This window comes from Furipterus horrens, unplaced genomic scaffold, assembly GCF_987537825.1.
Source record: "Furipterus horrens unplaced genomic scaffold, mFurHor1.1.pri manual_scaffold_15, whole genome shotgun sequence".
Classification (NCBI taxonomy): domain Eukaryota; kingdom Metazoa; phylum Chordata; class Mammalia; order Chiroptera; family Furipteridae; genus Furipterus; species Furipterus horrens.
The window spans coordinates 6,684,337-6,696,978 of NW_028327185.1; the positions used below are offsets into that span (position 1 = coordinate 6,684,337).

At 42.2% G+C, this 12,642-nt stretch overlaps 1 protein-coding gene across 1 annotated transcript in view; it reads left to right on the plus strand.

The window, feature by feature from the left end:
* Nucleotides 1-12,642, plus strand: part of SPATA17 (spermatogenesis associated 17) — an 83,075-nt gene that overhangs the window by 42,339 nt on the left and 28,094 nt on the right. Inside the window, exons 7-8 of the mRNA XM_090263366.1 lie at nucleotides 8,053-8,256; nucleotides 11,651-11,799. Of these exons, the coding sequence (XP_090119492.1) occupies nucleotides 8,053-8,256; nucleotides 11,651-11,799 (353 nt within the window). The remainder of the gene's footprint in view (nucleotides 1-8,052; nucleotides 8,257-11,650; nucleotides 11,800-12,642) is intronic.

Genomic DNA, 12,642 nt, shown 5'->3' on the forward strand with positions numbered 1-12,642 from the left:
TACTCAATCCACTGAGCCACACCAGCCAGGGCTCTTCGCACATCTTGCTGTTGTTTCCTGGGACTGTCTTTCCCTGCCTTACACACCAGACAGATCCCATCCCTTCCCTCCTGACACTGCTTGGACACCAGGCGTCCAAACTGCACACAGCAGTCTCTTCTCAGTGCGGGTGTGTATCACTAGCAGTCAGCCCTAATTTCAGTATTGCATAGTTATGTACACACTACCCAGGCTCTGCATCTAATGCAAGCGCTGATCAAAGACTGATCTGGAGAGATTGCCGAGGGAGCAGGCAGAGGGAGGTCAATGCGACTGTATTGGTGGTAGCGGCCCAGGGCTGGAGAAGTTGCCTAAGCAAGAAAACAAGCTACTTCCGTCCTGTCCTCAGAGGGGGTCACCAAATAGTGACCCGACATTCACAAGAAAGAGGTAGAGGGATTGTTTCACGGGGAAGATTTCCCAGAGAGTCTTCTCTGTGCATATTTCTCAGAAAATCTTTCAAAATGCAGTATGGTTAAAGGGAATTCCTGAGTGAACATTGGAAAAATAAAAAAAAGAGATCCTTTCCGTCCCAAGATTCTCTGAGACCTTGTGGTATCGCTATATTTTGGAAGGCTCAAACCTGCTTCTCTCTCTCCGCTCACACTCAGGGAGTGATGTTGTGATGTCTGCCACAAGAACAGACCTGCTCCTGCAGAGGTCACCTGTCACCTTCTAATTACCATCCCAGGGCTGCGCTCTGGGTCCCCACGCTGCCCCACCTCTCCCGGGCTCCTGACACCGCTGACCTCCCCCGTGAAGCTGTCTTCTCCGTGCGCGGCATCCCCTCCCTCGCTGTTTGCTCTTTGAGTGCCCTTCATGGGCTTTCTGCTCACTGATCTCTTCCACAGGCACTTCACGGATGCTGTGGATACTGTGGGTCTGGTTTCTATTTTTACTTCTACAAATTGAAGGTTTGCGAGAACCACCAGCAAAAAGATTATGACTCCCCGAAAGCCCAGGTGATGGTGAGCATTTTCTAGCAAGAAAACATTTTTTAATTAAGGGATGTGTATTGTGTTTGTGTCCATAATGCTACTGCACAGGTAACAGATTATGCGCTGTGGCGTAAGCATAACTTACATTCACCGGGAAATGCAAACAGTCCTGTGACTCACTTCATTGCAATATTTGGTGATCCAGAACGGAGCCCGGAAGAGCTCCGAGGTCCGCTTGAATGTCCACGCTCCTAAGAATTTTTCCTGTATTCCTACATTCTCTTTTTCAACGTGAATGATTTGCGGGAGGCTCAATTTTAATAACGCCAACATAGACAGCAATATTCCTACGTAACTGCCCTCTTTCTGCCTTCTCTGCCCAGTGCTAAACGCAAGTCTGTCCACGTTCTGTTACGCTCACACTGGCTCTGATTCTGTTTCTGTGGCGTGCCCTCTGCCCACGTCACGCGTGCCTTTCCACCGCTCACTGTCCTTACTCAGCGAAAGCAGCCTTTGTCTCCCTTCCAGACTCCTGGGCTTTACGTCGCTCATGCAGATGGACTCGGATCGGTTGTCTGCTCTGCGCCAGGGGCCGACACAGACAAGAAGTCAGGGATCTCAACGCTTGCTGTCTCTTAGCTTTAAAAACTCGCGCACGGACGCATGCCTCGACAATTCTATTGAGTCGGTCTAGGGCACAGGTTGGGAAATAGTATTTCTCACGTTCCCCAAAGGACTCATGTGCAGCTGGAGGGGGGCACAGGCCTCAGCATACAGTGGTCACGGAGCGTTGTCGCTGTGATGGAGCTCATGTTCATGGTGGGGAGACAGACGTTTAAAAACAATAACATGTATATAATTAAAAGTCAGGGCCTTGAGAAAATGAACAGGGGACTTACAGAGACAGAATAGAGCCACAAAAGGACTTTCGAAATAAGTGATATTTGATGTCAGTTCTTCAGAAGGAAACAGGCAGATGGGAAAACGTCGTTTTTTTTCCCATATACCCACACCCTTATACATCTCTTTATCTAGATTTGCTTTTTCAGGGCATTTTCTATAAGTGGAATGATATTGTATGTGTAACTGCATCAAACTTCTTTCATGTAGTGTCTTCTTTTTCAGCTTCTTCCATGTTAGAGCATGTATCTATTTCATTTCTCCTTATTGTCCAGTAGTGCTCCGTTCTACAGACGACGGTATGCAGTTAATTAATTAACCTGTTGATACACATTTGTGTTGACTCCAGTTTTCAGCATCTATGAATAATGCTGCTCTAAACATTTGCGTGTGAATTTGTGTGGGAATATATATTTTCATCTCTCTTGTGTAGATTCCCAGAAATGAAATTGTTATGTTATTTGCTAAGCACATGTTTAACTTTTTGGTTCTACCTTAGGCTTTAATATTTTTTGAGCAGTTTCAGGTTAACAGAAAATCTGAGTGGGGAGTGCCATCTTCTCTACCCCATGCACATCATTCTCCCCCGAAGTCCCTAGTTTACGTTAGAGCTCACTCTGGGTTTATTCCTCTCTCCTCTTGCTCACAGGGTTTCGGAGCAGCGGTTGTCTGTGATTCTTATGTTGCCTCCTCTAGAGGGAAGGTGTGCATCTCCTCTGCTACTGATAAGTGTTTCTGTCTTGGAAGTTTTGAAGTCCGAATATGATATACCCAGGTGTCATTGTTTGTGTGTTTGTTTTTTCTTTTTCTTTTTTTCTTTTTTGCTCCCTGAGCTTCTTGGATCTGTGACGTGGTGTCTGACATTCATTTGGGAGAGTCCATAGTCCCCATTACTTCGCAGGTTTCCTCCTCTACTTTTCTCTCTTCCTTTCTCCTCCAGGTATCCCCATTACGTCTATGGTTTACCTTGTCTGTAGTGGCCTCGGCATTCCTGGACTTTCTGGTATATTGTTATCAGCATTCCTGTTCTTCCTCTTTCCATTTTGTAAGTTTCCGTTGGCAGATCCTCAAGTTCAGAGAGCTTTCCTCAGCCGTGTCCAGTCTCCGTGCACATCTGTTCCGATGTGTTTGATCCTGGCATTTCTCTTTGACTCCCACTTAGAGTTGCCCATCTGTTCTTGCATGAGGTCTCCTTTATCTATTAGATCCATTAGCCTATTAATCGTAGCTGACTTAAGCCCTGGTCTGATCACTCCAGCGTCCCGCCATACCTGACTCTGATTCTGACGCTTGTTCTGTCTCCTCAGGGGGTGGTTTTCACCGCGTTTCTATGGAGCCTGTTTCTGTAGGGTTTGTGCAATCGTAGGGCCAGCCTCAGTCCTTCTCCTGCGTTCCCCTTCTGATTCGGCGCAGTCCTGCAGCCTCCCAGGGTCTGGCCCTGATTTACCTCTACAAGGTCATCTCTGGCTTCAGCCGCAGCCTTAGACTGGGCAATGTGACATTCACTGAACATCAGGCTTTTCCATCTGTAGTCTTTATCCTTACCCTCCCCTTAGCGCGGAATGCCCCTGTCCTTTGTCATTGCCAAAGTTCTACCTGTCTTTGGTACAAACTCAGATACTTTTCCCGGAGTTTTCAAAAGGGCGCCTACCTTTCCCACAGCCTCTGGCGTGTGGCTCCTTCACAAGTGTCGTTAAAGGACACTCACTGCAGGCTGGCCATGTTGTCGGTAGTCACAGAGTCATTCTCCTGCTGCCACCCTCTGCCACCCGAGAGCCAGCACAGAGTTTCTAAGTCAGTAGATGCTCAGTAGTATCGGATTGAAGTAGTGTATGGAGAATATAGTATCTTACTTAAATTTCTCCACTGTAATCGACATTTCATGGGGATACTTAAATATATGATAATAATGGTTAAGATATCAAAATGATTTCTAAAAATCACTTATGAACCTAAAGAAGCCAGTTACATCGGGGTCTACATATAATGTGACCCCTGTGGAACTTCACCCTAACCATTTAAAAACCCTATTTCTTAAGTAAAAGAAGAGAAAAAGCGTTGTTAGCCAGTAGTAGTTTGCTTTTTTAATTTTGATTCTCGCTTTACATAGGTAAGTTCTATACCAAGTGCCTTCATGTGACTCCCTCGTGTTTCCCTGAAATTCGTGCTCCTCCCCGGGAGCAGTAGCCGAGGGTTAACATGACTATTGTCTGGAAGGCACGTGGAGGCACAACTGCCCTGGCTGACAAATGACCGTGCTTCCGTTTGGTCCTCAGCAAGAGTAATTGAATGTAGAATATCTTACTAAACGCCGGACTGTGACAGTGTGTTAACTCTGACTCTCTCCTAACAGCAGGGCAATTATTTGCTGAGTGGGGTTTTTATAAATCCCCTGGCACAGCTCTGTCCTGATAATTATGATGAAGTGCGCTGGTCAGTGTAGATTCAGCAGTCCCTACCCCAGCAAATATTTCATTCATACTCCTCTGGCCCACTTTTCCTTTCCCGGTTATTAGAGATCTTTACTGCTCTTCGGTGCCCACTTAGCGTCTTATTTCTTCGAAGCATCGTTGAGTGCAAACTCAATACCCAAACAGACCTTAGACAGCCCCGCTTTCAGATTTGCCCCTCCTGCACGGGATTCACAAGTTCTGAATCGGGGCGCAGGAAAGTCATGTAATGTCGTCCCCTTTTTGTGGCAACCAGTGACTTCTGCTTGCTGCGTACTCGTCCTTTGCAGAAGTAAAAGTTGAATTCTCCCAGAATAAGCAGTCGCCTTAAAATCATGAGAAATTGATATTTCTCATGTGGTAGAATATGAAATTGAACCACTAATAAATGTGCTTTGGGAATTACAGGCATACACAATCCTGTTTCAAGATTTTTTTTTATTTTTAATTTCACAGACACTTGTTTTAAAAGAAAACCTCAATAACAAAGAAAAGGGGAAGAAATTAGACATAGCTTCCCCAGGCAATTACAACATAAAGGTCTGCGTAAGAGAGGAAAGTGACCATAAAAACATTCTCTGTGAAATAAAGCAGTAGATGCTCCAAATGCAAAAATGGACGTCCATGTGTTTTCTAATCAGTTGCCTTTTCAAAGTACTTTCCCATCTACTATCCCAGTAGAAGAATAAAACCGGGGAAGAAAAGAGTCAACTGATAGATTGTTAGAAATACAGAATAGTTCAAAATATTAATGTAACGCTAAGGGTGACTGGGTGACAAATGGAACATTTGCTCGCTGCTCAACCCGACATAATTAATATTCTAGGTCATGCTTAAGTTCCCATGATGGAGGGTCTGAAGGGGGGCATTCAAGAAAAATATATATCTATTATATAACTCATTGCCTCTTTTTTTCCCTTTTGACGAGTCAGAATCATAGCCTTTAAAAAAAATCAGCGCTTTCACACCTCATTTGCCATATTCACCGCGGGGCCACCAGCAGCAGCCGGGCCTGCCGCAAGGAGGTCAGTGAGAAGCTATTAGCGAAGTCCTCTCCCGAGATTTCCCGGGTCTTATTGAGTTGAATGTTAGCATGACAGTACTGCAAATAACTCAGTTGTAGGCTTCTTTTTTTTTAAACAGTTAGCACAGATTTCCCCATAGTGCCGGTCACTCTAGAAAATTATTGCGAAGAATGAAGTCCCACAAGCTAGCTTGGCAGCAGCCCTTCCAAGTTGTGAAAAATGGGAAAACTGAAAAATATGTCCCCGTCCCTTAGGATTCACCTGGTCTTTTGTGACTCATAGTAATATTTTTTAAAACTCAACAACAAGCCATTATTCACAAGTGGCTTACAAATTATGAAATGGAGCAACTGAGACAATGGTAACTTAAGGTGCTTTTATTTACTTAAAGAAGAAGAATTAAATGGATACTGTCTCAGTCTAAATAAACAGGGTATTTGCTTGCTGAAGGGGTTGTGGGAAGCCTGGACTGTGTTCATTGACATTGTTAGAAAATGCATTAAATTAATTTCTAAAATATCGACTCCTTGAAGATTTTAAATGATACACTTTCAATTCAATTAAAATATATTTTCTATCTATATTTGATTTAAATTGCAAAGAGAATACACATGAGGAGGCCTCCATATAGGCTGCAAAATATAATTTAAGGAAGCTATCATGTCTACTGATCTATTTGCATTTCCCATCTAGCCTGTGTATACACGTGCATGCAGATGTGGGAGGGGCTCCGAGATGTCTAACGGGGGTAAAGTTAATATCTGGTAGCCGTTGCTCAGGCAGAGAGATACTTTAAAGCATACGTTATAATCTAGTTAAACTATGTATTTTACTATTTTAATCTGTAAGGTTGTGGAAATGATACTCTAACAGGCTTGGTTGAATTAGATGGTCACTATGCAGAATGGCATTTTCTTATATCTCCGTCATAGACTTGAAGAAATTAATTATATTTTATGTCAGAATACCTCTCTCAATATATTTGTTGTTTTTCCTCGTTACAGTTGATACGTTCTCACCATAGAAAAATCACCCTAAAAATCATCTTGTGAATTGCCATCCACTTAAAAGTCACTGTCCACTGAAAGCTATTTTGAATATATGTGTATATATTTTTTTATTTTATTAAGATCCTTTATCTGTTTATGTCCCGCCCTAGTCTATGTTTAGTATTTGCAGTGAGAGAGTGTCAACATGACATGACAACATAGGAAAAGCGGTATTGGAGGTGACTCACATGTGTGTGTGATATGTTAGTTCTGCATCACAATTAGCCTGAAAGCAAATTAAAGTTGACACGTGAAGAAAGATGAAAGGGGTACAATTTATAACTTTGAAATAAACCTCAAACATTTTGCCAAGACTATTTATGTGACTTTGAAAACCCAGAGTGAAATAGAGTCTTTGGGAGCCTTGCTGAACGATGCATCGTGAATCTAGACAAGCACTTGGCGTCCTTTCTAGCGTCTGCTGTGCCCTGGGGCTGCAGAAACGACTAACGCGGAGCCCCAGTGCTCCGGCTGCTTGCGTGCTGAGGGCAGACACACACACAGACGTGATCGTGGGACTCTGAGCCCAGCCTGAGCCGGGCGGTTACATAGACGTTAGCACTTACTTCAGAGTTAGGCTGGAAGTAGGAAATTTTCTAGGATAGTTATTCAAAGAAACTATCCCGATTAATCTTGATACTTCGATACTGCTGACTCTGTGAGGGAACCAAAGTGAGCAGGAGGACGCATGGATATGAGGGCGGCAGAAGAGCAAAGCACATTTTCAGGAAGATCAGATAGGTTCGGGGGTTACATTGTTGACATTTGAGTGTGTACCGAGCAACCAAACCAGTCGCGCTGTCCCCCACAATGTAACTTTCCGTGTGAATACGCGCCTGTGCGTGAGTGACTACCAGCATAAGTTCTACACTCAGACAACGTTGCCTTTTCAGAAAGTGGACTCCTGCTCAACTTGCACTTATTTGTCAGCCATCCGTCTGTTGAACCTCTGTTGCCCGGCCCACGCTGTGCGGGGTGAGTCCTGACTGTGTTGATGCAGTGTGACAAGGTCAGTGGCCAACAGCTGGGGCAGCGTGACACTGTGGCCCTGAGCCACGTGAGTCCCAAGTCCAGGACGTTATTTTGGACATACATATACCCACTTTGATGATTATTTTAAAGGAAAGGACGTCAAATAACTGCCGGTATATAATGTTATGTAGTGCATAATCATTCAAAGCACCAAACGTTTATTGAGTACATACTTGGCACCGGAAACTGGTTCAAGCATTCTGTTTTGTTTGGGGTTTGTATGCGTGGCCGTGTGACTGACCGATACGGTTACATATGCAAAACCATAGTTAATGGTTAGAATACAAAATAAAGAATGTAACATCCTTCTGTTATTTTTTTCATAAATACAGTTATGTAAAAGATACCCTGTGTGGCAGATAGAATCTATATAGCTCAGTAGTTTTTAGCATGTTTCGCCCTCAACCGTGAACGATTCTTAAATGGCTGGTCTGGAATGGAAACAAAGCACGTGTATTTTTTCATCTTTTCTAATAAATAGGAAATTCAGCTCCACTGCAGAACTAGAGTTGTAGATTAAAATAGCCCCTAAACATCGAAAAATGCCCTGGCACAACTTGATCTTCCCTTCACTGCAGGTGAAAATTAAAGATGAAAATCCAGATTCTGTTTTCTGCAGATTCCAGGGATATACAACTCGCCGTACCGAAAGGACCCCGACCCCTGGGAGCTGCGGCTTCAGAAGGCAAAGCCCCTAACGCACCGGAGACCGAGTGGGCATCCACGGCGCCCCACCAGCCTGACCAGCTGGCTGGCGTGTACCAGCGCCCGGTCCTTCCCTCACTCCGAAGTTCTGCCACCCATTGATAGGAAGCAGTGCCAGGTAGGCATTGGCCCTATATAAGAATCCCTTCCGTGGCTGTGTTCTTGCTGGTTTCCTAAAGCTATTGTTGTTTTGTCTTTGTGGCCAAAAAGAAAAATTATTATTTTTTAGAATGTAATTTTAAGTAAGAAGCATAAAGTATGATTAAAATGCAGACCAAGGAAGTAATCGAATATTCCTTGGTATTGAACTTGAATGCTTTGAATACAAAGTTAACACATAGGATTTTGGGCTAGGATCTAGCCCTTTTATGTAAAAATATTGTGATAACAGTACTTGTTCCCACCCACTGTTGCTAGAAAGACCTTATGTATTACAAAATAGATTTATTTTAACCTGTCGTCTGATGATCTGTATCTTCCTACACAATTGTAAACACAGTTTAGGCTTGAGTACTTCTTAGAGTATGAGTTGGGGAGTCACAGAGGGCCTGGAACGGTGCCAGATTCAAGAGGACACACAAACGCGGGATCTTCACTGTGGGTCATAACGGAGCGGGACTGGCAGAGCTGACGGGTGCCGTGGGATGCGTTGGGTGACAACCATACTGTCCGGAAAGTCCCAGACAGCAATAGTTCTGTCGTCCCCACCAGCATTGAAACTGGAGCAGACAGGTGCCAGCAGGTAGCATCAGCCCAAAACGGGACTCATTTTGGTTCACACCGCTACGCTCCCAGAGCTCCTGCCTATCAGTCCTCTGCCTGGGCTGGCTTCTGTTTATCCCTCTCTGTATAACAAAGGACTCCGAAACGTGATGGTGGGCCAACACACACTCCTCCCCTCACAGTGGCTCTGGGTCAGCAGATGGATACCGTGTAGGGGAGCACCTCTGACTCAGGGTCTCTCGGGGAGTTGCAGTACGGTGACAGGGCTGCAGTGTCACATGACAGAGGTTGGGGGGAGGTCCACGTCCAAGGTCACTCAGGTGGTTAGTTGTCTTCATGGCCCAGTCCCTCCTCCTGGCCTCGCAACACTGAGAGGGAGCTGTCAGAACAGAAGCCGCAGTCTCTTTAGGACCTAATGCCACAAGTGACACCCCATTACTTCTCCCACGTTCTCTTTGTGAGAAGTGATTAAGTCCGGTCCACGCGAGGGCATGCGTGCTCAGGAGTGGGGTGCCTCTCACACCCCCAGCCCTTTCCTCAACTTTGCAATCAGACAACCTGCATTCTATGCTATAAAGAGTAATTATTGCTTCATGTAATTATCTGTGGTGTTTTGGGTTTCCATGCTCTGTAATCGGTCCTTAATTCCCTTTGCTTGTGTGTTTTTGGTCTCTAAAAACTACTAACAGGTAAAGGATACTATTGACTGATCCTTTATACTATATTATAGAAAAAGTTGTAAAAAATAAGTGAAAATCTACAGAGGTGATTTTCCCCTGGGCCACTTTCTCTTTTTCCTCATCCCTGCTTCATTTTATAAGGAAATCTATTTATATCAATATTCTTAATTACCTTTACACTAATCTCCTTTTCCAAAAAATCCATAGAAGCTAAAAATTCTTATTTCTGAAATACAGTGGCAAGTAGGGTGGACCTGAGCAAGGGGACAAAGAGACATCATGGGAAATATTTCATTTAATTTGGGACATATCCTCAGAGGATGGTTCTCTTATTCTTTTCAAACTGTGGGTTATATCAATATTCTAATAAAGACACTAAAATATATTTATACACAAATACAAAATGAATTGTATGAGGAACTGAATTTTTACCATTTGAATTATGCATATTTCTATTAATGCAAGTAATGGTTGTATATAATACCATTGATGAACAGTTCATTTATTAGTTATTCTGCAAAGAAAATAATTCTAGTATCTCCATTGCATGCACATCAAGTGTTCAATGGTTGCTAAGGTATCAGATATAACATATTTTAATATTTAATAATCCATAGTTTATACTATATACACTGGGTAGGTATTGTTACTACATGGAATTCATAGTTATTGTGTGTGCAACTTCTTAGGAAAAATGAAAATTATATGATATTAATAACATGGGTATAAAATGTTTCTGAGTTGGGAACCAGGGACAGAGATCATATATATTTGTTATATTACAATTGTGTATGTATATGATATAGAATGTATATACACATTTATATATAATATATGTAAATATATATTAGTAGTTATATAATAAGTAAATAATATATAATAAAATGTATAGAGATACATCAAATGAGAAGGTGTATACACCCAGACACACATATATACATCTTAATAGTTAACTTGGAATCATGTTACTGTATCTTTAAAAAGTAAAGTTCCAATAAAAATTCATTAACTCCTTTCAGATATAGCAATCCTCCTGTCCAGCTGTGAAAAGTACTAGATGATACTTATTTGCCATTTGTGTTATTTACGGTCCATGACTTTTATGGTAACTGGTTCCTATTATTGGTTTCTATTAATGTAAAACATAAGTGAACATAAATGAGGCGTGAATCATTTCTTTTTATTAGCCCACCATCTTCACTCAGGGCTGGCAGTGACCCCAGCTGTGTCTCGTTAGTGATCACCTGTCTGAAGAAGGATAAGGAATATGATTACAAATCTTTGTTCATTTCATATCACTTCTCTCCTGAACAATCATGATGAAGAAAGAAAACAATATGTAATTAATGGCAGAGCAAAATCTCAAGCCACCTCTGATTTGTATTGTGCTTTCTGTGATACTAATTAATGATATAACCAGTGGATTATAGTAACTAGTTTAAGTAACTACTAATTTAAAGGTTGGCTATGTTGTAAACCACTTTTCATAGTTGTAGCTTCTGGACTTGGCTATATTTTGGTGTGATTAAATGGTTGCTATTTTACCAAAGTTATTAAGCAGTGAAATTTAGAATTTTAAATAAAGAACAGAATTAAAAATATAGTTCTTCTATGTTTGGGGGAGCCAACAATGAAATAGAAGATTTGGCATTCACTGAAAAGGTTTATTTTAATGAAAAAACACTTGCTAACCTTTTTTTATTCATAGGAGTTCTTTTGAAAGTTAGGCTCAGAATTGTTTCTAGTGTTTTTATTTTAAAGGGAGAGATTTCTTTTAAAATGATAAGAAACATGCTTTTTACCATTTGAAAGTAGAGTGACCTGTCACTACAAGTTTGCCAGCTGTAGCATAAAAACTCATCTGGTCTGAGGAAATGTCTGCTTAATCAGAAACGTTTTTAATGTAATCACTTGTACTTGTGTGAACATTTCTAGAAGAGCTGATATTCTTATGTCATGTATTTTCTAATTCAGAGAAGAACAACTTGGTCCTTAAAAAACAATTTAGCAAACTTGCTATACTCTGTAGATACTCAGTAGCCTTGGCCATCAGTAACATGGTAAAGGAACCCTCCATTATGAAACGGTGACCTCACCCCGTCTTGTCAGGGACCCTTCCGTGACATCGCTGAGGTGTTAGAACAGCGGTACAAGCCCTTGGAGCCAACGCTGCGGGTGGCGGAGCCGGTCACTGCGCTAAAAGAGGCCAGAGAGGAACTCAGAAGACAGGAGCAGGCAAGAAACATTCACGACAACATGTGAGTTCTCCGCTTACCTGACAGCTGGAGAATGTTTGGAGCCTTCAGTTAGCCAACATTTTCTATTTCCAATATTGTCAAAAATCTTGTTTGTGAGGAAAGGTAAAGTCACCCTTGACCTAATCAGAGGCCATTATTTTCAACATGCAAATGGTTTAGATAGGTCAGTATTGATGACAACCTTGACAGGACACAGGCAAATTGGATCAAGGGCCCGCCCCTCTCCGGTGCCACCACATCATAACTTACGACCATATTTCCAAATAAGGTCGCAGTCTTTAATACGGTCTTTGAAATAAGCATAGGAAGTGGGACAATACTGTTTTATACAGAGAATGTGGATTATGGAGGGTTTTTCAGAAGTCACTTTCCAGCTTTATTTGTTTGTGATTCTAAAAAAGCTCATCCCATTTTCTTGTGCCTTCCTGAAGAAAATTATGTCTTCATTCTTCTGAATATGATTATGAAGCCAGGATGTTACATAAGCAATTAGTACATAAATACCAAGTTATTTTCATGTGAGAATTCAGCAGATGTCACATGCCAGAAATAGTTGTAGGCTCTGGGGGCCAGCCCTGGGGAAAAGAGGACCTCTGTGCTCACGGACCGTCTGTGCTTCTAGCGTTCACCAAACCTGGAACCTAGCGACGTTTCGAGTAAGAATTGCTCTGGGGAAGCTCTGGAAAGTGGTCAGCATGTGTGCAAGTCTTTAAGGGCCATGACTTCTTTTTTTTTTTTTTTTTTTTATGTAGAGTTTACTCTGGCCTTTGATGGTCTGGACTTTGACAGAGAAAAGAAAAGATAAAAGCAGGTTGATCTTATGAAAATTAAAGAAAAACGACG